The sequence below is a fragment of the Phacochoerus africanus genome, chromosome 1, assembly GCF_016906955.1.
Source record: "Phacochoerus africanus isolate WHEZ1 chromosome 1, ROS_Pafr_v1, whole genome shotgun sequence".
Classification (NCBI taxonomy): Eukaryota; Metazoa; Chordata; class Mammalia; order Artiodactyla; family Suidae; genus Phacochoerus; species Phacochoerus africanus.
This window is the reverse complement of record NC_062544.1, coordinates 27,631,055-27,652,881: the sequence shown is the minus strand read 5'-3', so window position 1 is coordinate 27,652,881 and position 21,827 is coordinate 27,631,055. Positions and strand designations below refer to the sequence as shown.

At 41.8% G+C, this 21,827-nt stretch overlaps 1 protein-coding gene across 7 annotated transcripts in view; it reads left to right on the top strand.

Moving 5' to 3' along the window:
• Window positions 1-21,557, top strand: part of FBXW11 (F-box and WD repeat domain containing 11) — a 124,394-nt gene extending 102,837 nt beyond the window's left edge. For 6 of the 7 annotated variants that reach the window (XM_047787604.1, XM_047788133.1, XM_047787861.1 and 3 more), the window contains 7 exons: window positions 3,155-3,273; window positions 4,949-5,198; window positions 8,016-8,134; window positions 9,939-10,049; window positions 10,905-10,983; window positions 12,056-12,241; window positions 19,206-21,557. In XM_047787604.1, the coding sequence (XP_047643560.1) occupies window positions 3,155-3,273; window positions 4,949-5,198; window positions 8,016-8,134; window positions 9,939-10,049; window positions 10,905-10,983; window positions 12,056-12,217 (840 nt within the window). In that variant the 3' untranslated portion in view covers window positions 12,218-12,241; window positions 19,206-21,557. Of the gene's footprint in view, window positions 1-3,154; window positions 3,274-4,948; window positions 5,199-8,015; window positions 8,135-9,938; window positions 10,050-10,904; window positions 10,984-12,055; window positions 12,242-12,709; window positions 13,040-19,205 lie in introns of those variants that run through there. The other variant, XM_047787689.1, reaches the window with a different exon arrangement.
• The last annotated feature ends 270 nt before the right edge of the window (window positions 21,558-21,827 follow it).

Sequence of the window (21,827 nt, the reverse complement as noted above, 5' to 3'; positions counted from 1 at the left end):
GGCCATTATTTTTTTCTGCACCAATTTTTTTCTTCTCCTGAGAGTCTTATTAATTACATAAATAATAGATTTTTTATGATATTGTCTCTTTTCCAGTCTTTTTTCACTCTCTTTTCTGGATAGTCTCTATTGGTCTGTCTTCAAGGTGACTGAATTTTTCATTTCTATTCTATTTTTCCCTATTGAGTGAATTTTAAGTTTTCAGATATCATAGTTTCTGTTTTTCTGCCGAGAACTTCTCTCTTGTCTTTCACATCAAGCATGTTTATCTTTACTTCATGGAGCATAGTTACAATAACTGCTTTAAAGTCTTTGAGCTTGACAACATTTGGGTAATCTTTAGCTTGTCATATGTTGATTGTCTGTTTTCTGAGAATTGATCACTTTTCTTGGCTTTTGAATGTCAAGTAATTTTGGATTGTATCTTGGCCATTGTTGATATTACATTGTAAAGACTATGCATCCTGTTACAGTCCTCTGGAGAATATGTGTGGGTGAGTATTTCTTTATGAGGGTGTCGCACCTGATTAGGAGGGTTGATTCTAGTTTTTTTTATGCTTTTCAAAGTCTTTGCCAGGCTGCTTTGGGTCTGTCGTGGGTTTCTACTACTCAAGAGTCTAGTCTGAGACTTCAGCAGTGATTTAAATATCAGGTCACTTTTTACAGCCTCTGCTTTGCTGGTTCAGTCTGTCCTTTGCATGTGCTGCTTAAGGGTAAGCCCAAGTCATGTGTTGTGTGGGTTCTCATGTAGAATTATAAGAGCCTTTTCTTTCTCTCTCTCTTTTTTTCTTCCTTCCTTCCTTCCTTCCTTCCTTCCTTCCTTCCTTCCTTCCTTCCTTCCTTTCTTTCTTTCTTTCTTTCTTTCTTTCTTTCTTTCTTTCTTTCTTTCTTTCTCTCCTTCTCTTTCCCCTTTTGGATTTCTCTGGGTGTCCACAGCCCACAAAGACCCTCTCTTCCTTTTCCTTTGGCTAGGAACATGGGGTGACTCCTGGAATTTTAGTCGTCTGTGCCACTGTGCTACAGTGCAGCTCCATGACTGCACTTGTCCTTGGATCAAAGCCATGTGAGAAAAGAGAAAAATAAATAAATAGGGTCTTTCACACATTCTTTGGTCCCCAAGGATCCCTTTTCCAGCCTTTCTGTCCAGAAAGACTGGTTTCTCACATTTTAGCTGGCTGTGCTGTTTCACTGGTGTGGACCCGCCTTTGGTTCAGAACCACAAAGGGCATAAGAAAGAATGGTAAACGCACCCATGTGGATCATGTCTCCAAACGTGTGCCCCTTGCTGTAGCGAACCTGCTTTCTCCTGGTGCCCTGCCCTAACACCTTTCACCGTCCTCAGCTGGTCCTCAGTTAGTTGTTTCTGTATTTCGTCTAGAGTTTTTTGGTTAAAATCAACTCGGAAGATAGGTTGTAGTGGGCTTTTTCTACCCTGGCCCTGTTTTCTATATTTCTTACTTTGGATGAGTTAAAGGGTATTTTTATTTATTTTTGTCATATAAAATAGTGGAATTTTAGTAATTCCAATAACTAGGTCCAAAAAAAAAAAAAACATTCTGCATTATAGAATATAATGGAACTGTTTTGTTGTTTCTTACATGTATGATAATGTCTCCCAAAAGGTATTCTGTGGGTATGAATCTAAAGACTATGACTTTGAAGAATAATTCCCTTCAAAGAAATTTAGGAAACACTGCATGCTGTATCCCTTTCTTAGAAATTCCCTGGATACAGGATCATATAAAGGCTTTGAGAAGGCCTGCAGCAGAGACACCCAGAGTTTTCCACCTCTCGAAACACATTTGACCCCAGAACTCTTCCTATGTAATACTTAGTGATAGTCCTAACCTGTGAGCACAGATGTTATCTAGAAAGAGGGATGAATGTTGCTATTTAATTTTGTCAGTTCTCCTTTAAGAAATAGATAAAGATGGTTTGTAAGGACCTTGTCAAAACATAGACTAGCTATGGGCTTGCATTTCACTTACGCCGGATGTGTTTCCGAAGAATTCTCTTAATAGAGGCACATTCATGCCTGAATTAGGCCTATTCTTGACTTATAAGACATGGACTAGTGGAGCAGAAATACACTTAGAGAGCTCATCTAGATCAACGATTGGAAACATTTTGTACTTCATGCTGCACCAGTCTTTGATCAACTAATCATGCTTTCAAAATAGCCGTGGTTCTGTTAGATCAGAAATTAGAAACCAGCCTTGCTATTATACAAAGACCCTTAACTGTCTATAGTGCATATAATATCTTGGCTATTTTTAGTAAACTTTAGGGACACTGCAAATTATGATAGCATTATTTTACAAAGGAAGAAATAGGTCCACAGAATCTATTTTTAACAATCTTTGGAAAAAACTCACTTCACACACCCCCATTATATGTGAATAATATTGAAAACTTGGAAAACACTGGAAAGATCAAAAGAAGGGAGAAAAACAGCACTCAGAGCACAAAGCCAACTACTAGCATTTTACTTTTAATCTTTTTTTTCCTCATATACATAGTATTTATATCATTATGTAGGTAACTTTTATTCTGACTTTTAACATATGTCTATTATAGTTAATTTACAATATTCTGTCAGTTTCTGCTGCATAGCACAGTGACCCAGTGATACGTGTAGTATGTTTTTTTTCTCCTATTATCTTCCACCATGTTACTCTGACTTTTAAAAAAATGTAACTGTATACAACAGTATATTTTCTCATGTAAAAACTCCCCAGAATTTACTGTGAAATTTTTCTGAGCTGCTGAAGATGTTCAAAAATTTTTGTAAACAAACGTAATGGGTTAAGGGGTGTGCATTTTAAAGGCTCTTAATAGATACGGTCACATTGTTTCCAGCTGGTGAGCCAACTCTTGTCAGAGTTTATATAAAACATTCTCTTTATAAGGCTGTTCAGTGAGGTGGGCACAGTAGTTACGGGGACAAAGTAAACCAAAATGGGCCTCTCTTCTGGAAGTTATTCAGTGTTGCCTCTTCCCCCCTTTTCACTGACCACCCGTTTGATGTTTATTGCTCTTATTTACTATAACAGGGGTTTGCTTCGTTTGTGATTCAGAATATAAGGTGAGACAGAAATATATATCAGAATATGAGATACTAAACCACTGTTTGTGGTTGATCTTGTCTCAACAGATTTGGGATAAAACCAGCTTGGAATGTTTGAAAGTGTTAACAGGACACACTGGCTCTGTCCTTTGTCTCCAGTATGATGAACGTGTCATTGTGACTGGCTCTTCAGACTCTACAGTGAGGTGAGTGACTTGGCTTCACTAATCTAAACTTGGGTGCCTTCCAGGAGGAGACAGATTCACACCTTCTGCGATAAAGTAGACACATACTTTGTGTTTCAGAACTGCTTTTGGTATAGGCGCATTTGAGCAGAGTAGGCAGGAAAGCAGAGTTTTATTACCTAGGTCCTGTTCCTGTTGCCATACAGTATAGAGATGGATGGCAACATGCTTTCCTGTAAAAAAGAACATTACCTAGTATTAGCATTTTACTTTTAATCTTTTTTTTTATTAGTGTAAGTATTAGGCTGGCTTTCTCCTGGGAGATCACGCTCCAGAGGCTAGAGGAAGGCGGCAGGTGTTCTGGGAGTATGGTGGGCGGTAACAGACAAATGCTGAAAGAATCGGAGGCAATCGCAGAACCCTTTGAGGGCCACAGATAATGTGCCAGATGTTTTGTATAAGGTTCCCTTGTGGAACTCTCTCATCAGTCTTTCTAAGTAGGGAAATCGTATCTTCTTTTTATAGAGGTAGCATTGGGAAACTGAGACCAGAGAGGCTAAGTAATTTGCTCACATAGTTAGCTAATTTTGAACCTCGAATTTATGTCATTCAAGATTATCTTGATATTGCGTAGCTTTTCCAGTAAGGGAGGCATTAGTTTTCAGCTACCGCCCCGGGGGCCGAGCGATGAAGGTGGTGGTGACAATGGTCTGTAGTAGGAGGGAAGCAGTGACCGCTGGTCAGGAAAAACATTGTTGAGATCCACTCCCAAACCACCGGGACAGGGACATTTTTCCACAGCAGATGGCATCGGATTTGGGTGTAGTAGTGAGTTCATCAGAACACAGTAAAGCCTCAGCTGGACTGCTGGTAGCTGGAGGAAGGCATGTCATGTGGAGGGAAAGGAAATGCCTCCTCTAGGGTGTGAGTCAGAGACTTGAAGAGGGTTGTTTGAGAGGCACACCTAAGAGATTGGAATAGTCACCAGCATGCCTGGTATCCTTTCCCTGACTCAGTGCTTCCAGGCTGCTGCCGCCAAAGACCAGGTCTTGGCCTTAGAAGCCTGAGTCTTTCCTCCTCTGCTCCGGACAGACGTGTTCCCATAGGAGATGGGGGCTACAAAAAGGTGATGACGTGAAAGGGATGCCCCTAAGAACCCTGCATCTCAGAAGGAAAGCAGTTGAGGTCACTGGCTTTGTCCATAAAGCATCGGGCAGCAGATGGGTGTGGTGATTGCTGAGACATCATGACTTGTCGTCTCCCGGCGGCCGTGGATGAATAATCGACACAAAAGCCGGTCCGAGGTCAAAAAGAACCTTAAGCTTGGAGCCCAGCCGTCAAGCCTTCTTCTCTATCATCTCAAAGTCACTGCAGAGCCCACTCACCTGAATTATTTTTTGCCATCAGCACAAGCCTGTGAACAAGCACGTTTTGCTGAACACCTGGCTATTAAAACCTAAACCCGGGCAGAGCCAGAACGGGCCTTCCGTTTTGAAACCATCTCAACATTTCTTTGCCAATAGAGAAATTGCTTCTGGGGCTCCTTGTGAGCATGGTGTCAGGTCCCAATCACCAAGTATGTGTGACATTTACACCTCCCCAGCCTACTACTAAGAGTGGGCCCAGAGCACAGACACAGGAATCTTTTCCTGGTTGTCTAGATAATTAAGCATTGTGCTCTGCTCTTCTCCTCCAGAGTCTGGGATGTGAACACGGGCGAAGTTCTGAACACGTTGATCCACCACAACGAGGCTGTACTGCACTTACGCTTCAGCAATGGACTGATGGTGACCTGTTCTAAGGACCGCTCCATCGCAGTGTGGGACATGGCTTCTGCCACCGATATCACTTTACGCCGTGTCCTGGTTGGCCACCGTGCTGCTGTCAACGTAGTAGACTTTGACGATAAGTACATAGTATCTGCCTCTGGTGACAGGACCATCAAAGTAAGTGTGTCTGCAGCCATAACTCTGCTTGTTCCCACCCTTTTAGAATATAGAGAAAGCAGAGGTGGCTAGGCCAACCTCGCATCTGGCAATACCTTGATCCTCCTCCATTTGTGCTTATGAGACCTCAAGGCATGCTCATTCCTTACGCTTCTAGAGTCACAGGCAAGGTAGGAAGAAAGGGTCACGAGGCCAGGACAGAGAGCAGTCCTCTGTTTTATGGAAGGACATTGTTAATAACCTATGGGACACGTGCCATGTGCCAGAAGCTTCCCATTCCTGCCTCGTCACCCTCCCAGCACTCTGTTGAGCCACATTTACAGATGTGCTCAGAGAATGAAGAACTGTGCTGGAGACCACAAAGCTAGTTAGTAGCAGAGTTGAAATTTGATTTGCTCACCTGATTTTGACCCTGGGCTGGATACTGGAGCTACGGTGATGGACAGCACCTGTCCCTGCCTTCGAGAAGCTCAACACGTGGTGTCAGGCAGGCATGTAGCAAGCAGTTGTAGTCTGGGGTGATCCAGTAAATCCAATGCTGCTTCCAATACCAATCTTAACCTTAAAAAATTTCTCTTTCCGGGAATCTCATCGTGGCTCAGTGGAAACAAATCCTACTAGTAACCATGAGGATGTGGGTTCAATCCCTGGCCTTGCTCAGTGGGTTAAAGATCATGGCACTGCTGTGAGCTGTGGTGTAGGTCACAGACGCCGCTCGGATCCCATGTTGCTGTGGTTGTGGCCTAGGCTGGCAGCTACAGCTCCGATTAGACCCCTAGCCTGGGAACTTCCCCCCACACCCAAGAAGGCAAAATAAATTTATTTATTTATTTATTTACTTATTAAATGATTGCCATACCATAAGATTTACCATCTTAAAGCCTGCAGTGCTGAGCTTTAACATATTTACAGTGCTGTGTAGCCAACACTAGTTTCAGAACATCCTCATCATTCTCTGAAAAAACGTCATACGCATTAGTAGTCAGCTCCTATTCTCTCCCCCTGGTCCCTGGCAATCACTAATCACCTTTCTGTCTATGGAGTTGCCTATTCTAGACATTTCAAATAGCTATAATCATGTCATATGTGGCCTTTGGTGTCCGGCTACTTTGATTTAGAGTAGTGTTTTCAAGGTTCCTCCCTGCACCTTGTAGCATGAATCCATACTCCATTCCTTTTAATGACTAAAGAAAGATTCCATGTGCGGATATACCACACTTTATTTATCCATCAGTTCATGGGCATTGGGCTCGTTTGCACTTTCTATCTATGATAAACAATGCATAATATTTGGATGTACATGTATCATTAATTTTCTTGGAATGGTAGCTCTGTGTTGAACAATTTGAGGAACTGCCAAGCTGTCTTCCACAATGGCTACACCGCCTAGCAGTCCCACCAGCAATGTGTGGGCTCAAAACCTCTACTTTTTATGGCCTGCCCTGGCCAGCATTCTAATATCTGCCCCCACAGATCACAGACTAGATAGCATCAGACTTTAGATTGGATGGTCTGGAAGCTGAACAACTAGGATTTGTATCTGACAACCCACTCACACCAATTTGTACAAGACCAATGCCTGGAAGTCAAGGAGAGTTTGGCCTTATTACAACACAGATGTTGCATAACATCAGCCCAGAGTATTTCTCCACATACTCACCAAGACGTGTGTGTATGTGCATGTGTCTGTGTGTGTGTGTCTGTCTGTCATCTTATAACCATCGTAGCAGGTATTTGGTAGTAGTCTCTGCAGTTTAGCTTTCCATTTCCTTAATGACTAATGATGTTAAACACCTTTTCATGTGCTTATTGGCCATTTTTATATCTTCCTTGAGAAACATCTACTTTAGGTCTTTTGCTCTTTTAGAAACTTCGATTACCTGTGTTTTTATGTATAAAAGATCTTTATATATTTTGATTGCATGTATCTTATCAGATTAATGAGTTTCAAGTATTTTCCTCCTGTGGGTTGTGTTTTCACTTCCTTGATGGTGTTCTTTAAAACACAAATAATTTTAACTTTGATGAAATCCAGTTTATCCATTTTTTTTTCTCCTTTGTTAACTTGTGCTTTATCGTCCTATCTAAGAAACCTTTGCCTCATACAAGGTCACGAAGATTTACCTTATATTTTTTCCTAAGAGTTTTATAGTTTCAGGTCATTGATCCATGTTGAATTACATTTTTGCATACGGTGTGAGGTGGGGGTCTACCTGCATCCATTTGCCTCTGGATGTGTAGTCATTCCATTCAGCTACAAATGCAGCTAATCAAATAATTCAGGGGACACTGGTTGCTCTGTGTCTCCTTATTTGGCTTGTATCAAGTGTGTCTGTGGACATCTAAGTCTTGCAGACAGTTTCGCAAAAGAAGGATTATTTAGTCCACATACATAATATTAGGAGTGATGTGTCAAAACAGATGGTGCTGTTCAAGAAACTATGCTGGAAAAGCAGAGGCTGTGAAAGGTGAAGCCTTTTCACATCAGTTACATTGGGTTTGACATGTCAGCTGACATAAAAACGTAAAATCTGGCCCAGAGTCTTCCCTCTAGGCAAATGAATGTCTGAACCATCCAGGAGATGTTCTCTTTGTGAAGCTCTCAAGGTTTGGAGGCTTCACAACTTTCCTCTGTATTTCAGTCCAGTTTTATCACTCAGCAGCTAAGAAAATTTTATTCTGTCCAGTCCATTCCCCAACAAGAGTGATTTTTCATAATAAAGTATTTCGGTCATTCTTAGTTCTTTTTCTTTAAGGTGTATTGTGAGAAGACTCTTCTGGATTCACTCTTAAAAATATTCTTGGTTTGTTGGACAGGTCTGGAGCACAAGCACCTGTGAATTTGTTCGTACTCTGAATGGGCACAAGCGAGGCATTGCCTGTCTTCAGTACAGGGATCGGCTGGTTGTTAGTGGATCATCAGATAATACCATCAGGTGGGTAGAAGCTGGTGTGCTGACAGAGTGGGCTGCTTTTTGCCATGGTATTGGCTCATCTCCCAGTCCTAATGCTCAAAAGACTCAGTTTTGGGGGCTACTTCGGATGAGAAAACCTCACGTCACTTCTTAATTTGTCTGGCTCTGCATATTAAAGTGGGTAAATTGGGTACGCCCTGAGTGTTCTCTCAAGATGCCCCCAGTGCACAAGGTTTTACAACCCCAGCCCCACCCAAGACCACTTAATACTCTAACGCCTCACAACAGACGATGCTCCAGTCTGACTCTACTTTGCCTCACCCATAAGCTCCTGCCTCTCTCCCTAACAGATGAGAGTGTGCTTTCTCCATCTCTCCCTGCACTGTCATCAGTTCCTGTTTGGTCATTTATTTTTATCTCCCTTTTTTCTCCCCAACATTCACTGTCCTTGCTTTCTAATAAAAATAACTATTCTTAAACATGTTTTGTCGTAAGAACTTTCCTTAAATATTTATTTAATTATTCCAAATAATTTTGCCACTGTCCCAACATATGCTAGTAGCTTTGCTATAAACACATTGCCTGTTTGAGCAAAATGAGGATTGGGTTCACGATTATTTTTTAAAAGAGAAAGCAAGCAAGCAAACCACAATATAGCTATAACTGCCAAACATCTTCTTGATCATTTTAAGTTTTAGGCTATCATAAAAGTCAACCAAGGACTTGAATCTTGGTTCTGTTGCTTTTCTTTATGCTTTGTATTACTTTATATTTCAGCAGTAAACAGTTTAACCTCCTGATTGAAATCTCTGAGATTTTACAAAATAATAATGTGTATTGCCATAGAGTTTATAGAAGGGAACCACTTTGGAGTCAGTGCTGAGTGGTTCTGTTCACAGTAGGTGAGAGAAGCCACCCACTGTCACCAACACTGAGAAGATTTGTGGGGGTGGCTGTGGTCAGATACTCGTTGGATGTATGGTAGGAACTGCTGGGGGAAGAGGCCAAGAAAACGTCGTTATAGAGTTAGTTTGCTAACTGTGGTTTGGCATCTCAGTTTGCTGTGATTTCTTTCTGCATGATGATAATAGAAAAAAATATATTCTAGAATTTAAAAGAGCCGAATGTAGTCAATGGGCTTCTACTTCTCAGATACTGCGTGTGCCTAATGAGAGGCTCCCATTCTAACCTGGTAACCTAGGCAACCCTCGTGTGCAGTCTGCATCTAGGAAGGCGTGTCCCTAAGCCTCATCAGGAGAGGGAGGCCACCGTGCTGATCCACCCGTTCTCACCTCAGTGGGCCTCTTGGTCTCCAGGCTAGAAGTGCCTGGGGTGGAAGCCCCGTGCCCTGGGCTGCATCTGTTAGCCGCCCACACACCCACATGCTTTTTCTTCTTTCCAGCCTGCAATCCTATCTCCCCCAGAAAAATCCTTCCTAGACCATTTGGCTACTTGGGTTCATCAACTCAGACATGACAAGAATGCCTAGGAACTAAATATAATGGACATTTCTTGTTTGTTGGTCTTATTTAAATAATGACATGCATGTGATTTTTTTTTTTAAGTTTCAAACTATATAAAAGGAAATATAATGAAAAGTAAGCCTTCCTTCCAAGTTAGCTCTTAAAAAACACACAAATTATATAAATGTACATAGAAATGTGTGTGTGAGTGTGTATATATGTATATATCTCTATATTTGTATGTGTATAATGCGGACTGGGAGTGAGATAGAAATAAAGACTCAGGATAGTGAAAAATCACATATGGATAGTGTGAATCACACATAGGAAGTTGATTCACAGAAATCTGTTCTTCATTCAAGGCTATGGGATATTGAATGTGGTGCCTGTTTGAGAGTCCTAGAGGGACATGAAGAATTGGTCCGATGCATCCGATTTGATAACAAGAGGATTGTCAGTGGAGCATATGATGGGTATGTGTTCGAGATTTTCAAACGCACGGCTGCAGCCATATCCAGAGGGAAAATATTAAGCAGCTCTGTATGTGCCGGGTCCTGTGCTAGTATTTTCTGTGTAATGGGGGTGGCAGATGTTATTATAGCATTTGGTCAAGTGAGGACACTCAGGCCCAGGCCCAGAAGGATGAACTGAGCTTAGACTTTTTACCATTATTGTAAATGCAGGGAGTAGCCTTTTAGGCTCTGTAAGAATTTAGTCTTTGTCCCAGCCCTAAATTAAACCAGACTGGTTTTTTTTTTTTTTTTTTTTTTGAGTTCAGTGATAAACTTCTTTTCCCCTTTTGGTGAATTGAACACATCCTCTTTAAAAAGCCTCGTGACTTTTAAAATGAGCAAATGGCAACTGTAAACCTTTCGCAATGACCTTATATATACTTTACAAACGGGTTCATTGGCCTGTTCATACTCCTATTATTAACTTTCAGCATTTGCTTAGTTTGAAGAAAGGTATCCTTGGAATTTCACAAAGAGCCCTAGCTGTCAGCAGCACCTAGTCAGCCCTAGAGAGCCCCCTGATGAATGAATTTGGTGACATAGATTATCAGGTCAGGAATTGAGTTCAGATAACATGAAGTTGTTTTCTTATCTCCCTTAAAATATTTCTTCACAATTCCAGCAATTCTGAGAGTGTGTAGGTTCTTATTTTTTTCCAAAATCAAATACAGTTGGCTTAAATACCTTGTCAAAACATCAGCAGGTTCCCCATTTAGCTCTTAAGAGTAGGCAGTTCAGATGCACTCCTTTCTCTCAAAGAAGGCTTCACAACACGTCACATGTTAACCTTCCCCCTGCTCTTGTTTTCCTTTCCAGGAAAATCAAAGTTTGGGACTTGCAAGCAGCTCTCGACCCCCGAGCCCCAGCAAGCACGTTGTGTCTGCGCACACTGGTGGTATGTGATCTCTTGAGATGGGAAGTGCTTCCCTGTGGCCGTTTGCTGCTACCGCTCGACCTCCCTGGGCCTGTCATTGGAAGCTTTCTGTGACTCATGCCTTCTGTGAAATGCATGGGTCCCTTAGTTTTGTTCAATCAAAATCAGAGAACATTTGACATTCATAGGATTGGGAGCTTTTTCCTACAGAGTATTAATGCACCTTAAAATGTGAAGGCAGGCTTTCCTATTTGTAGGTGGACTAGTTTCCTCCTAGAGCAGGAGGTATTTCCGTTCGGCATGTTCGGGAGATTTCCGAATATGGGTATCTGTGGTTGTGTTATATTTTATAACACCTAACGCAGCACATTTTGTCCTGTTAGGGTGGACTTTCCCCTCAGTCTGTATTCTGTGGATCATTGCTTGGTATATAGGGATACTTTGTTTTTAATGTATTAATTTTATTTTAGCAACATTACCAAGCTCATTATTTCTAATCGTCTGCTTGGTTTCGTTATAGTTTTAAAGAGTCAGTTGCTTGAAAATACTGATAGATTTTTCTTATTTTCAGTAATTTTACCTTCTTTTTTCTGTTTTTTCTCTTGCATTGACTAGAACATGGAGAACTTTAGTCAGGGCCATTCTTGTTTTCTTCCTGATTTTAATAGGAATACTTCTGGTATTTCGTCATTAATTTTGATGTTGGCTTTGGTTTGAGATAGACATGCTTGGTCATGTTAAAACCACTACCCTTCTGGTTCTGGTTTTTACAGTGCCTCAAGAATAAGTACTAAATATTGCTGTTTATCTCTTTAAGACCCTCTGTGAGACCGTCGCATGGTTTTTCTTCTTTGAGGCATTAATGGGCCAGGACCTAGGCTACATAGTTAAAGAAAAAGCCTAAAAAAAAAGAACGAAAAAGCCTAGAAGGAAAAGCAGAAATGTGTTTGTTCCTAGGGTGAAGGACAAAGCCCTGGAAACTCATTTCGGAAGCCTGGATAAAGCTGTATTTTTCAGCCTGTGCCAGCTACCCTCATAGTGAGATAGGAGGGATTTGTAAAGCTTTTATTCATCAAGCTGTTATGTTTCACAGGAACATTCTGGACGTGTGTTTCGGCTACAGTTTGATGAATTTCAGATCATCAGCAGCTCCCATGATGACACAATTTTGATTTGGGATTTCTTAAATGTGCCTCCCAGTGCCCAGAATGAGACCCGTTCTCCCTCCAGAACATACACTTACATCTCCAGATAACAGTCTGCACTTTACCCGTTTCAGGTGGGTACTTGCCCCCACTTTTAATTTTGCTGGTTGAATTCACCCTTTGGGGACATTTTATGATTTAGGTTCCTTCCTATCTCAGGGATGGGAGCCAAGGCAGTTTGTCTTTGTTAGAGGCATCAGCTTTGCGGAGTTCTAGTACAGGTCTGGATCTCTATGATCACATCAAAATAAGGTCTGCTTATTGTGGGGTTTTGTATTGGCAGATGCCATGTTTTGTGGAACCGTTTTCCCAGGTCATACCCATTTAATACCAGTGAAGTCCCGCAGAATCTCTTTTGGCTGTAAAGATCTTCTTTTCCTCTTTTCCTATGTTTTGGTTCTATCTTAAAAAATCACCATCAACCAAACACTCAAAATTATCTCCCCTTCCCCCGTTCCCCCCCCACACACCATTCCCTAGAGGAGGAATCAAAACAGGTGTTTGTGGGCGAAAGCCCCTAAAACTTACTCTTCATCCACTAGATACAGTAGGTATCCTGGAAGCAAAGTCCTTTGCTCCGGTTACAGAAAGACTTAGAGACATTATAACCACTGATGACGGCATGGTTTGATGACTAAGGGTGTCCTGCTAGAGGATAAGGAGCCTTCCTTGGCTGCGTCCTTGGACCTGATGACCCTGTTCATCTGGAGCAGTATTCCCAACTCCGAGAATTTTGCAAGGAAGGGGGCCTGTGAATTCTCTGCACATTCAACTTTATAGATTAAATAAATAATGTTTGTGTATATTTGTACTACCGTGGATGTATGTATGTCAAGACTGTGGTTAATAAAATTCATATTTCTGTAAGAACACTGCTTAGTGCTTAGTAGCTTTTTATCATTGTATGTTTTCCTATTCGTTGAATGTTAAAAATGTAAAGAAAGTCCATGTGTAGAATTGTGAAACTTTTTTGGTGAGAAGATAGGAAACACTGGTTTCTAGATCACTAAGTTGATATTTTTTCAGAGAATCTGTATTGAAGATTCTAAGACCCAATAAATAGAATTGCTCCAGGAAGTTAGTCTTATTCAAGGGTCGGCAAACTACAGCCCGAAGCTGAATTTGACCCACTGTCTGACTTTTTTTCCTTACCACAGCAAGCTCAGAACAGTTTTTTACACTTTTAAATTCTTTGAAAAATGAAAAGAAGAATATTATTCAGATATGTGAAAATTATATAAAATTCAAATTCCAGCGCTCATAAATAGTTTTATTGGAAGACAGCCATGCTCATCTGTTTATGTATTGTCTGTGGCTGTCTCCATGCTTCAGTGGCAGAGTTGAGTAGTTGCAACAGAGACCATATGGCCTGCAACATCCAGATATATACAGCCTGGCCCTTTAAGAACAAGTATGCTGGCCTCTGGTCTTGTCTCTCTTCTATTAGTGATAAACCAAGAATCTGCATCAGGAATGGCAAACACGTTTTCTCCTCATGCCAGTTCAGTTTGATCAGCAGTGATTGGCTGGGGTACTGCCTCTGGAAGGACTCTGGGATCCCATGTAGAACCAGAAGGACAAAATGCCGTAATGGGTTGGCTGTGTCTCCCTGGCTATAGCTGCTGAGCCACAGTAGTGCTGAGCCTGTGAGCCACGTATATGGTTGCTGTCCCGGTCTCAAGTGTGTTCATACTGTCTCTTGTGATAGTGGCCATGTCCCTTGCTGCTTTCTCTCTGGATAGATGCTTTACAGGTCAGTGGAAAAATTTACATGGTGGCATTTTTACATTTACTGAATTAGAGGAAATTACAGAGGAGTTACAGGAGGCCAGCATCTCTTCCTACCTCGACCTCCCTTCCCCAAAAGCGGAAGAAATCATGTAAGGAGGGAGGAGTGGACCCAAATGAAAAACTGGGTTCCTTTCTGGTCTGTTCCCGTCCCTCTTCCGCCCACGCTTCATCCTGCTACCATCTAGGGTCATTTTAGTCCCCTCTGCTCTACTCTGCTTCACTGGCTTCTTGTCTTCAGCTGCAGGGCTTTACTGAGATTGGCTAATAGGAGTTTCAACTTGTAGCTCTTAACCTTCTGTCCTCTCTCCCTCCCCCACTCCAGTCCCTCGTTCTTCCCTTCCCCAAATCCAGTGTTCCAGCCAGACCGAATTCTGTTTAATTTCCCTAACCACACTTTAGGCGTGCAGGCTGCTACCACTTGCCCTCCTTCGCTTGTGTTGTTAGTGCTTTGTAGACACCACCAGCTCACCCCCGGCCCTTTACTTCATCCACCTTAATTTATAATAGGGCATATAATAGGGTATCGAAATGGTTTGCATGCCGGTCTCCCCACAGGGCTGTGGAGCCCCCTTTATTTTGGAGCCCCAGTGTCTAATAGAGTACACAGTGTAACATGAGCACTCACTGAGGTTTGTTGGACAAGTCGTGCTCTTTCTCCTGGGCCAGTAAGAATTTGCCCATAAATAAATAAACATGTATGAACCTGCAGGGTATTCCTGCAGTCACCATCAGCAAACATAAAGATGATAGCTCAGTAAGAAATTGGAATAAATTGTCTAAACAGGCACAGGTGCCAGGTAGATTCCCTACGGATAGACAGATATCTTGACGTATATACCTCCCTCTGGCCTGCCCCTTTCAACCTTCGCTAAGCCCCATTGTTGTTGGGGAGTTTTTTTGTTTTTTGTTTTTTGTCTTTTTAGGGCTGCACCCACAGCAGATGGAAGTTCCCAGGCTAGGGGTCGAATTGGAGCTGCAGCTTCCGGCCTACACCACAGCTGTAGCAACCCAGGATCCAAGCTGCATCTGCAACCTATACCACAGCTCATGGCAATGCCAGATCCTTAATCCACTGAGCAAGGCCAGGGATCGAGTTTGCATCCTCATGGATACTAGTTGGGTTTGTCACGCTGAGCCACAAGGAACTCCCCCCATTGTTTTTAAATGAATTTTATTGAGGTATGATTTTTGTAAATCAGATGGTACCCATTTAAAGCGTACTGTGTGACAAGTTTTTACACATGTATACACCCCTGCAACTTCCTTCACAATCCAGATAAGAATATCTCTCACTCCCAGAAGTTCCCTTGTGTCCTCTTTGTATCAAAGCCTGATCCCACCCCAGCCTTAGCAAACACTGACCTGCTTCCTGTCACTAGATAGTTGACATTTTCTACAGCAGCTTGTCCGCTTTGGTTGTCATGAGCTATACTTAGCTATTAAGCTCTTGAAATTGGGCCAGTGAGATGTAGGAACTGAATTTTTAATTATATTTGATTGAATTGAATTGGATTTAATTTTACTTCATTGAAATTTCACTTTAAATAACTACGCATAGCTAGCAACCACTATATTTGGACCAGCATCACTGTAAGAGTTTTGTAAGCTTAGCTTTTCCATTTAGGTCTTTGATCCATTTAGGGTTAATTTTTGTGTGTGGTATGAGGTAAGAATGTCATTGTTCTTATTTTTTTATACATCTTGCTGTTCCAGCTTTATTAGATTAAAAGACTTTCCTCTTCCCGTTGCTTTATAGCACTCTGTTATAAAATCAGTTGACCACTTGTTTGTAGTTCTGTTTCTGGCCTCTGTTCCATTCTGTGATCTACGGCTATCCTTTTGCCAATACCACACTGTATAATAAATCAACTTTGTAAAAAATAATTGTTTTGACTCTTATAGGTCCTTTTGGTTTTCATACTCACTTTTGAACAAAATTGTCAAATTCTGTGAAGATTATGGGATTGTGATCAGGACGCTGTAGAATCTAAAGATCATCTTGGGGAGAAGTTTCATCTTTAACAAATGTTTTAGGGGTTCATAGCTTTATCAGAATAACAAGGTGTGAATGTAGTTTGAGGGTTCTAATATGGTAACCCCACAGTGAACAAAAGGCAAGGTATATCTAACTTTTTTTGGTTTTTTTTTTTTTTTGCTTTTTAGGGCTGCGCCTGCAGCATATGGAAGTTCCCAGGCTAGGAGTCTAATCGGAGCTACAGCTGCCGGCCACATCAGATCCGAGCTGCGTCTGCAACCTACGCCACAGCTTATGGCAATACCAGATCCTTAACCCACTGAGCGAGGCCAGGGATCGAACTTGCACCCTCATGGCTCCTAGTCGGATTCGCTTCCGCTGCGCCATGACGGGAACTCCGATAAATGTTCACTCTTCTAGTCCATAAACCCAGTGTCTCCCTTCATTATTTAGGTCTTCTTCAGTTTCTCTTCAGCAATGTCTTGCAGTTTTTAGAGTAGACGTCTTGCACATCTTTTGTTAAGTTTTGTCCATTCTTAATGTTTTCTTTTCTAAGCTCTACATTTCCTTCTCGGCATTGCTTTGACCATATCCCAGTGCCTCTTTGATCTGCCCACGGGAGAGAAATACATAAACTAGAACAGAGACAACTGCAGCTGTGGCGGAGCTTCTGGAATGGATGGGGTCAGGAGAGTAGCTGGGTCCTACAACAACTTAAGTGTCCTTCTATGGTTTTGATACGTGTTTGTGTCTTTCCATTCTGTAAAAGCAGCACGTGATAAAATCTGAGACATCTGTCGTATGTTTTCTCTCCCTCAGGCGAATTTAATAGATGAATTATAGACCATAGTAAACTTTCACAAATTGGACAACTTTTATATATTACTTAAAAGTGCCCTGAAACAAGATTCCTGTGGGTGAGAGATGAAATAGTAATGATCACCAGTGCTGTTTCTCTCATTGGCTGTGGTGGAAAGGAAACTGTGCTGTTACTTCTTCCAGGCCTTCCTCTCGCCCCCTTTTTGGGAACCTAAGAACAACTGCCTTGTTTTAATCCAAATTATACATCAATGGAAAAATCTTATCTGCTTTTTAAGCAGCACAAGCAGTGAAAGCTCAGATGTGTTTGTGTCTTCAAAGTGAATTACTTTTGACAACCTTGGCAGTCAGCTTTATAGATTTTATTGCTCTTTTTCAAATTCTTTTCATTTATTGTAACATGAAAAAAATTATTACCATGTGAAACTGTAAGATTTATGCATAATAAGAAACACTACCCTAATGGTGATTTAACCTTGCAGTAAAATATTTACCCCTAAAATATCAGGTAAGAGTATTTTTGTGTCGAGAAATTTAGCAATAGATTTATTTGCCAAGTCATTTTTTTTTTTCAAATTACTAACTCCTAAGAGCTGTACATACAGTAGCTCTCTCTCTCTCTCTTTTTTTTTTAATTAGGAGACAATATAAGAGCATTATTAGGAAATGAGTAAAAGTAAACAAGCCAAAAGAAGCAAATAAACTCTTCTCATGGTTCACCGTTGTTAAATTCTTCATATATAGCCTTTCAGGCTTTTAAAAATTATGGTTGATAACAGTGCCTTTTTTTTCCCCTTTATTGTGAAATTGTTGCACGTCTGTGACGTCCCTATTTGTCTAAATTATTGTTCCTAATCGCAAAATAATATTTGTTTAGATATGCCCTGTTGTTAGGTATTTATATTCCCCCAGCTTTTAGCTATTATAGAACACACGGTATGAGTCTTTTAGTTTAGTCTCTGCCCAGCCCTTTGTTACCTTTGTATAGAATTCTAGAAAAGTCTGCAGTGTCTAGGTTAAAGATACAGTGTTTAAAGGCTTTTGATCCATAGAGTTGTGTTACCCTCTAGAACAACAATTCTCAGCTGACATTCCCACCAGCTGTGTTTGAGGGTTGCCTACTTCGTATCTCTGGGTGTTAATGTTTTCATAGGAAAACTGTGGTGGATGAAATTGAATCTGTCTTGAATTAATTGAGAAGGCTTATTAAGATTCTTAATCTTTGTGAAAATTAACAACCTTTTAGGAAAGTTGCCTTTTAAACAAATATACAAGCTTTTTAAAAAAATAAAACAAGCTCGCTCCCTCTCTCTTCCTCTCTCTGGCCATTGAATTTTTAGACCTCTAAAGGTGACTTGGATCTTCCAGGCCAGTGCTTCCCCCCCCCAATCTTTTTCAGTCATCCCCATGGCATGTGGAAGTTCCCCGGGCAGGGATTGACTCCAGCCCAGAGCTGCGACCTACACTGCAGCTGTAACAATGCTGGGTCCTTATACTGCGCCGGGCCGGTGCTTCCACGGAGACAAGCTGGATGGTTAACCCACTGTGCCATAGCGGGAATTCCCAGGCCAGTGGTTTGGTGCAGAGTTGGGAAAGGATTGTAACTTCTTAGTGGTTGTGAAATCATTTTAATAGATTTTGACTTTGGATGAAATTTAGGATATAAAATGTCAGCCCGCATTGTCCATAGTAGTATTTCATGGACGTTCTGCTCGGGTGAGGGGGTTGTACTTAATATACCTGGATGAATGTAGAGAGTTGTGCTTAAAATATGTTACTGACTCGAGGTCCTAGTCCAAAAAATATGGAACATTCAGTTGTCTTCCCCTTTACACTGCGCTGCCCTTTTATAAATGATTTATTTCAAAAAGAAGTGATTTCTGACTATTAGCATTCTATTTAGAAGGATTACCTTATTTACTAGTTTTTACGTATTTTTATTTCGCAAGGATAAGTGAGGGCCCTTGGTCAGTTATGAGACAGGCCCTGGTGGGCTCTGGATGTTAGAGAAAATTATGCTAAATTTAAGCTCCAACACCAAGCATGTTCTGTTATATGCATAGCTCTGAGCGGCAGCATGGAAAATAAGTTAGAGGGTCAGTCATCTCTCTGAATCCTCTCTCTGTCACTTAATGGCTAAAGCTTTCAACCAAATCATGTTTCTGAGCTGAGCTCAGTTGGCTTATTTTGAAAGTGGGTATAATAATTGCTGCCTCCTAAGGTGGTTGTGCGGTGTTAGTAAGCATGACACCTGGTATGTAGTACGCGCATCAAAGCCATCTGCAGCTTCTGTTTGGATGCTGATGATGTGACAGTCGGTGTTAGGTGTGCACAGGTACATAGGTGTCTGCGTGGATGTGGGGGGGGCTGCGGCGTGGAGCTCCATGTCTACCCAGAATATCCATACATGCTCCCTTTGTTTTTTGTTCTTGTTTCTGTTCTTGCTTCTTCAGGGTTTCCTAGTCTTGAACTACTGGCTACATGGCTACCAAATGCCTAAGGGAGTTCTTCACAGCTGAGTTACGAAGCTGGAATTGGTTCTAGATGCTGGGCAGATGCAAAGCAGCCTAACTCTTCAAGTACCGACATTTCTCACCTCCGATTCCGGCCTCAACTTTGAGAAGGATACCTTAGCCTCACCGACTTTCAGTAGTCCAGAAGCCCGTCTCCTCCCCCCCAGAGAAAAAAAAACCTAACGCTTCAAATGTAACTTGTTCATATAAAAGGAACGTACAAATCGACTGTCAAGAGAAGACTTGGCCTCTAATTTATATTGCTTTGCACTTTGGTCCGATATTAAGAAACAGCATCCTTCTTCGGTGAAATTTGGGTGCCAAACCACCTGCCCAGAAGGTCCGGGCCTTTTCTTTTCAGAAGTTAGCATCCTCCTTTCGACCGTCCAAGTCATTACGAATTCTGACTTGTGTTAGGAACACGGTGGACAATGGAAACTATTCTCTGGATTGTTTGAGTAATATTTTTTGGATCATCCTTCCTTTCTGTACCACTTTAATTTAAAAGAACTATCAGCCAGGTTATATTATCTCCCAGCAGGTAATATAGCTCTTTCCTTTTATTATTAGCTCTTCTCTGGACCCGCAGCCATCTCCTGATATTTGGTAGAGTAACACCTTTACACGCGTGCTTGCCTCCTAATTTAAAATACTGTACCCGCATGTAGATATAATGTACATAACAGTTTAACCTCAAGGTTGCTCGAGTCAGGGCCCCGGTGCCTGAGACACTAATAGCAAGTGTGTTGCTCCTAGCCCCACACCAGGGTTGATGTGGATTTACTAGACCCCTTCCTGCAGTATTCACATGGTGGATTTTCTTTTTGTCATGTCAGTGTGTGCGTGGAGAGTGTGAGTGTGTGTGTGTGTGTGTGTCTGTATTTTGATGGGATTCTTGTTTCTAAATGTAATTTCTAAAGTTTAACACAAAATGTTCTATTTGTCGTGCAGTAAATACGATAGAGAGGTACCTTAACATTTTTTGGTTGTCCTTTTCCTCATACGTACTGCTGCGTGCTCATGTCCACGTCCCATGGTATTCATTTGACTTCACCGTCCCGAGGTCCCGTTCTGTGTGTCGGTAACCCTGGGAAGGGAAGAGCCAGGAGCCCTGCTGACCGCCTCCCCCGGCTCCGGCTCCGGCCACCGTGCGTTCCCGCCCTTGGCGGGTGGGACTGGAGCCCGGGTCCCCCAGCCAGGCTGGCTCAGAGGTCCAGCGTGAGGTGCATGGAGGGTCCTCCCACGTGGCACGCGGCCTGGTGCCCCTGACTCCCTACCTGTCACCTCTGGGGTCACCTGCTGGCGTGGCCCCTGCGGGCTCTCCTGGCTCCCAAGCACTCCGCAGCCCCATGTGAATGGCACCGTCACGCTGGCATGCACGGAAAGGGCTTTGGCATCCAGTCGGCACTCCTTTGCCCTTGTTCACTATTCGGTTCTGATTTGCCCCTTGCCATTGTTTCCAAAGATCAAGGAATTGTTGCTAACCTTTGAAAGGACCAATGAGAACCTCCTGTTAAGGAAACCTCTTCTCGCGGAAGCACCCTCTCCCACCGAGGGGAAGGTGCCTGGGCTCTGTTGTGGGGATCAATGTGCGCGTCTGTGATTGCCTCTTGAGTTGGTTTGCTTTTTTTGTTTTCCTTAGTCCTTTAAAAAAAAAAATCCTTCCCTCCCACATGTTACTAAATTAATTTCTATTTTTGAGAAGTCGAATCTCAAAGTGTAAACAAAAAAATAATAAATCTCCATTATCAGGTGGCTGTTGTAAGCCCGACAATAACAGTGGTTGTGCAAGTGACTTGACCACTCTTCCTCTTACAGCTTTAATACCAGATTGGTTAGGAGAGCCCAGGGGGCGGGGCGGGGAGGGGGGCGGGAGGAGGCAGTTCTGAACTAATGGACTTTTTGTTGTTGTTTTGCATGTTTAATATAGAAGTTCTTGTTCCTTGGGAGATCATGGCCTTTGAATATGCACACAACCTTTGAATTGTGCCTACTAAATTATAGCAGGGGACTCCGGCACCCAAGGAATTCCGACTTTCTGGGATTATAATAGTAATTCCCAGCTGTACTCTGGACTTTATTTTGCTAACCATAATTGAGCAACTGTAAATTACTGCTATATTAATGTTTTAAAGCACTGGGATAGTCTAACTTGTAATTAATTATGTTTGCCAATTATCTGTTTGAAATAAATTTGTGTCTGGACAGCTATTGAAACTGTTAAATTGTACAGATATTATTCATGACAGCTTTGTACTGTGGAATGTGCTTAATAAAAAACAAAAAGTTTGACCTTTGTCCAATAAATTGCTTAAGTAATGTCAGTAAATCAAGTATGAGTATTATGCAGTACACCTGATCTGGCTTCCTGCAATTGTTTCTTCAGCTACTAATTCAAAGCCAATACTCTTAATAAAGTGTTGCAATACTCTGACGTTCTGTTAAGAAATTTTTCAAAAAAAAAAAAAAAAACAACCGTTCACATGCTGTCAGTAATTCAGTGACATACAATTAATGTTTGTAGATTGAAAAAGTCATCTGCCCTTGACAAGGAGGTGGAAG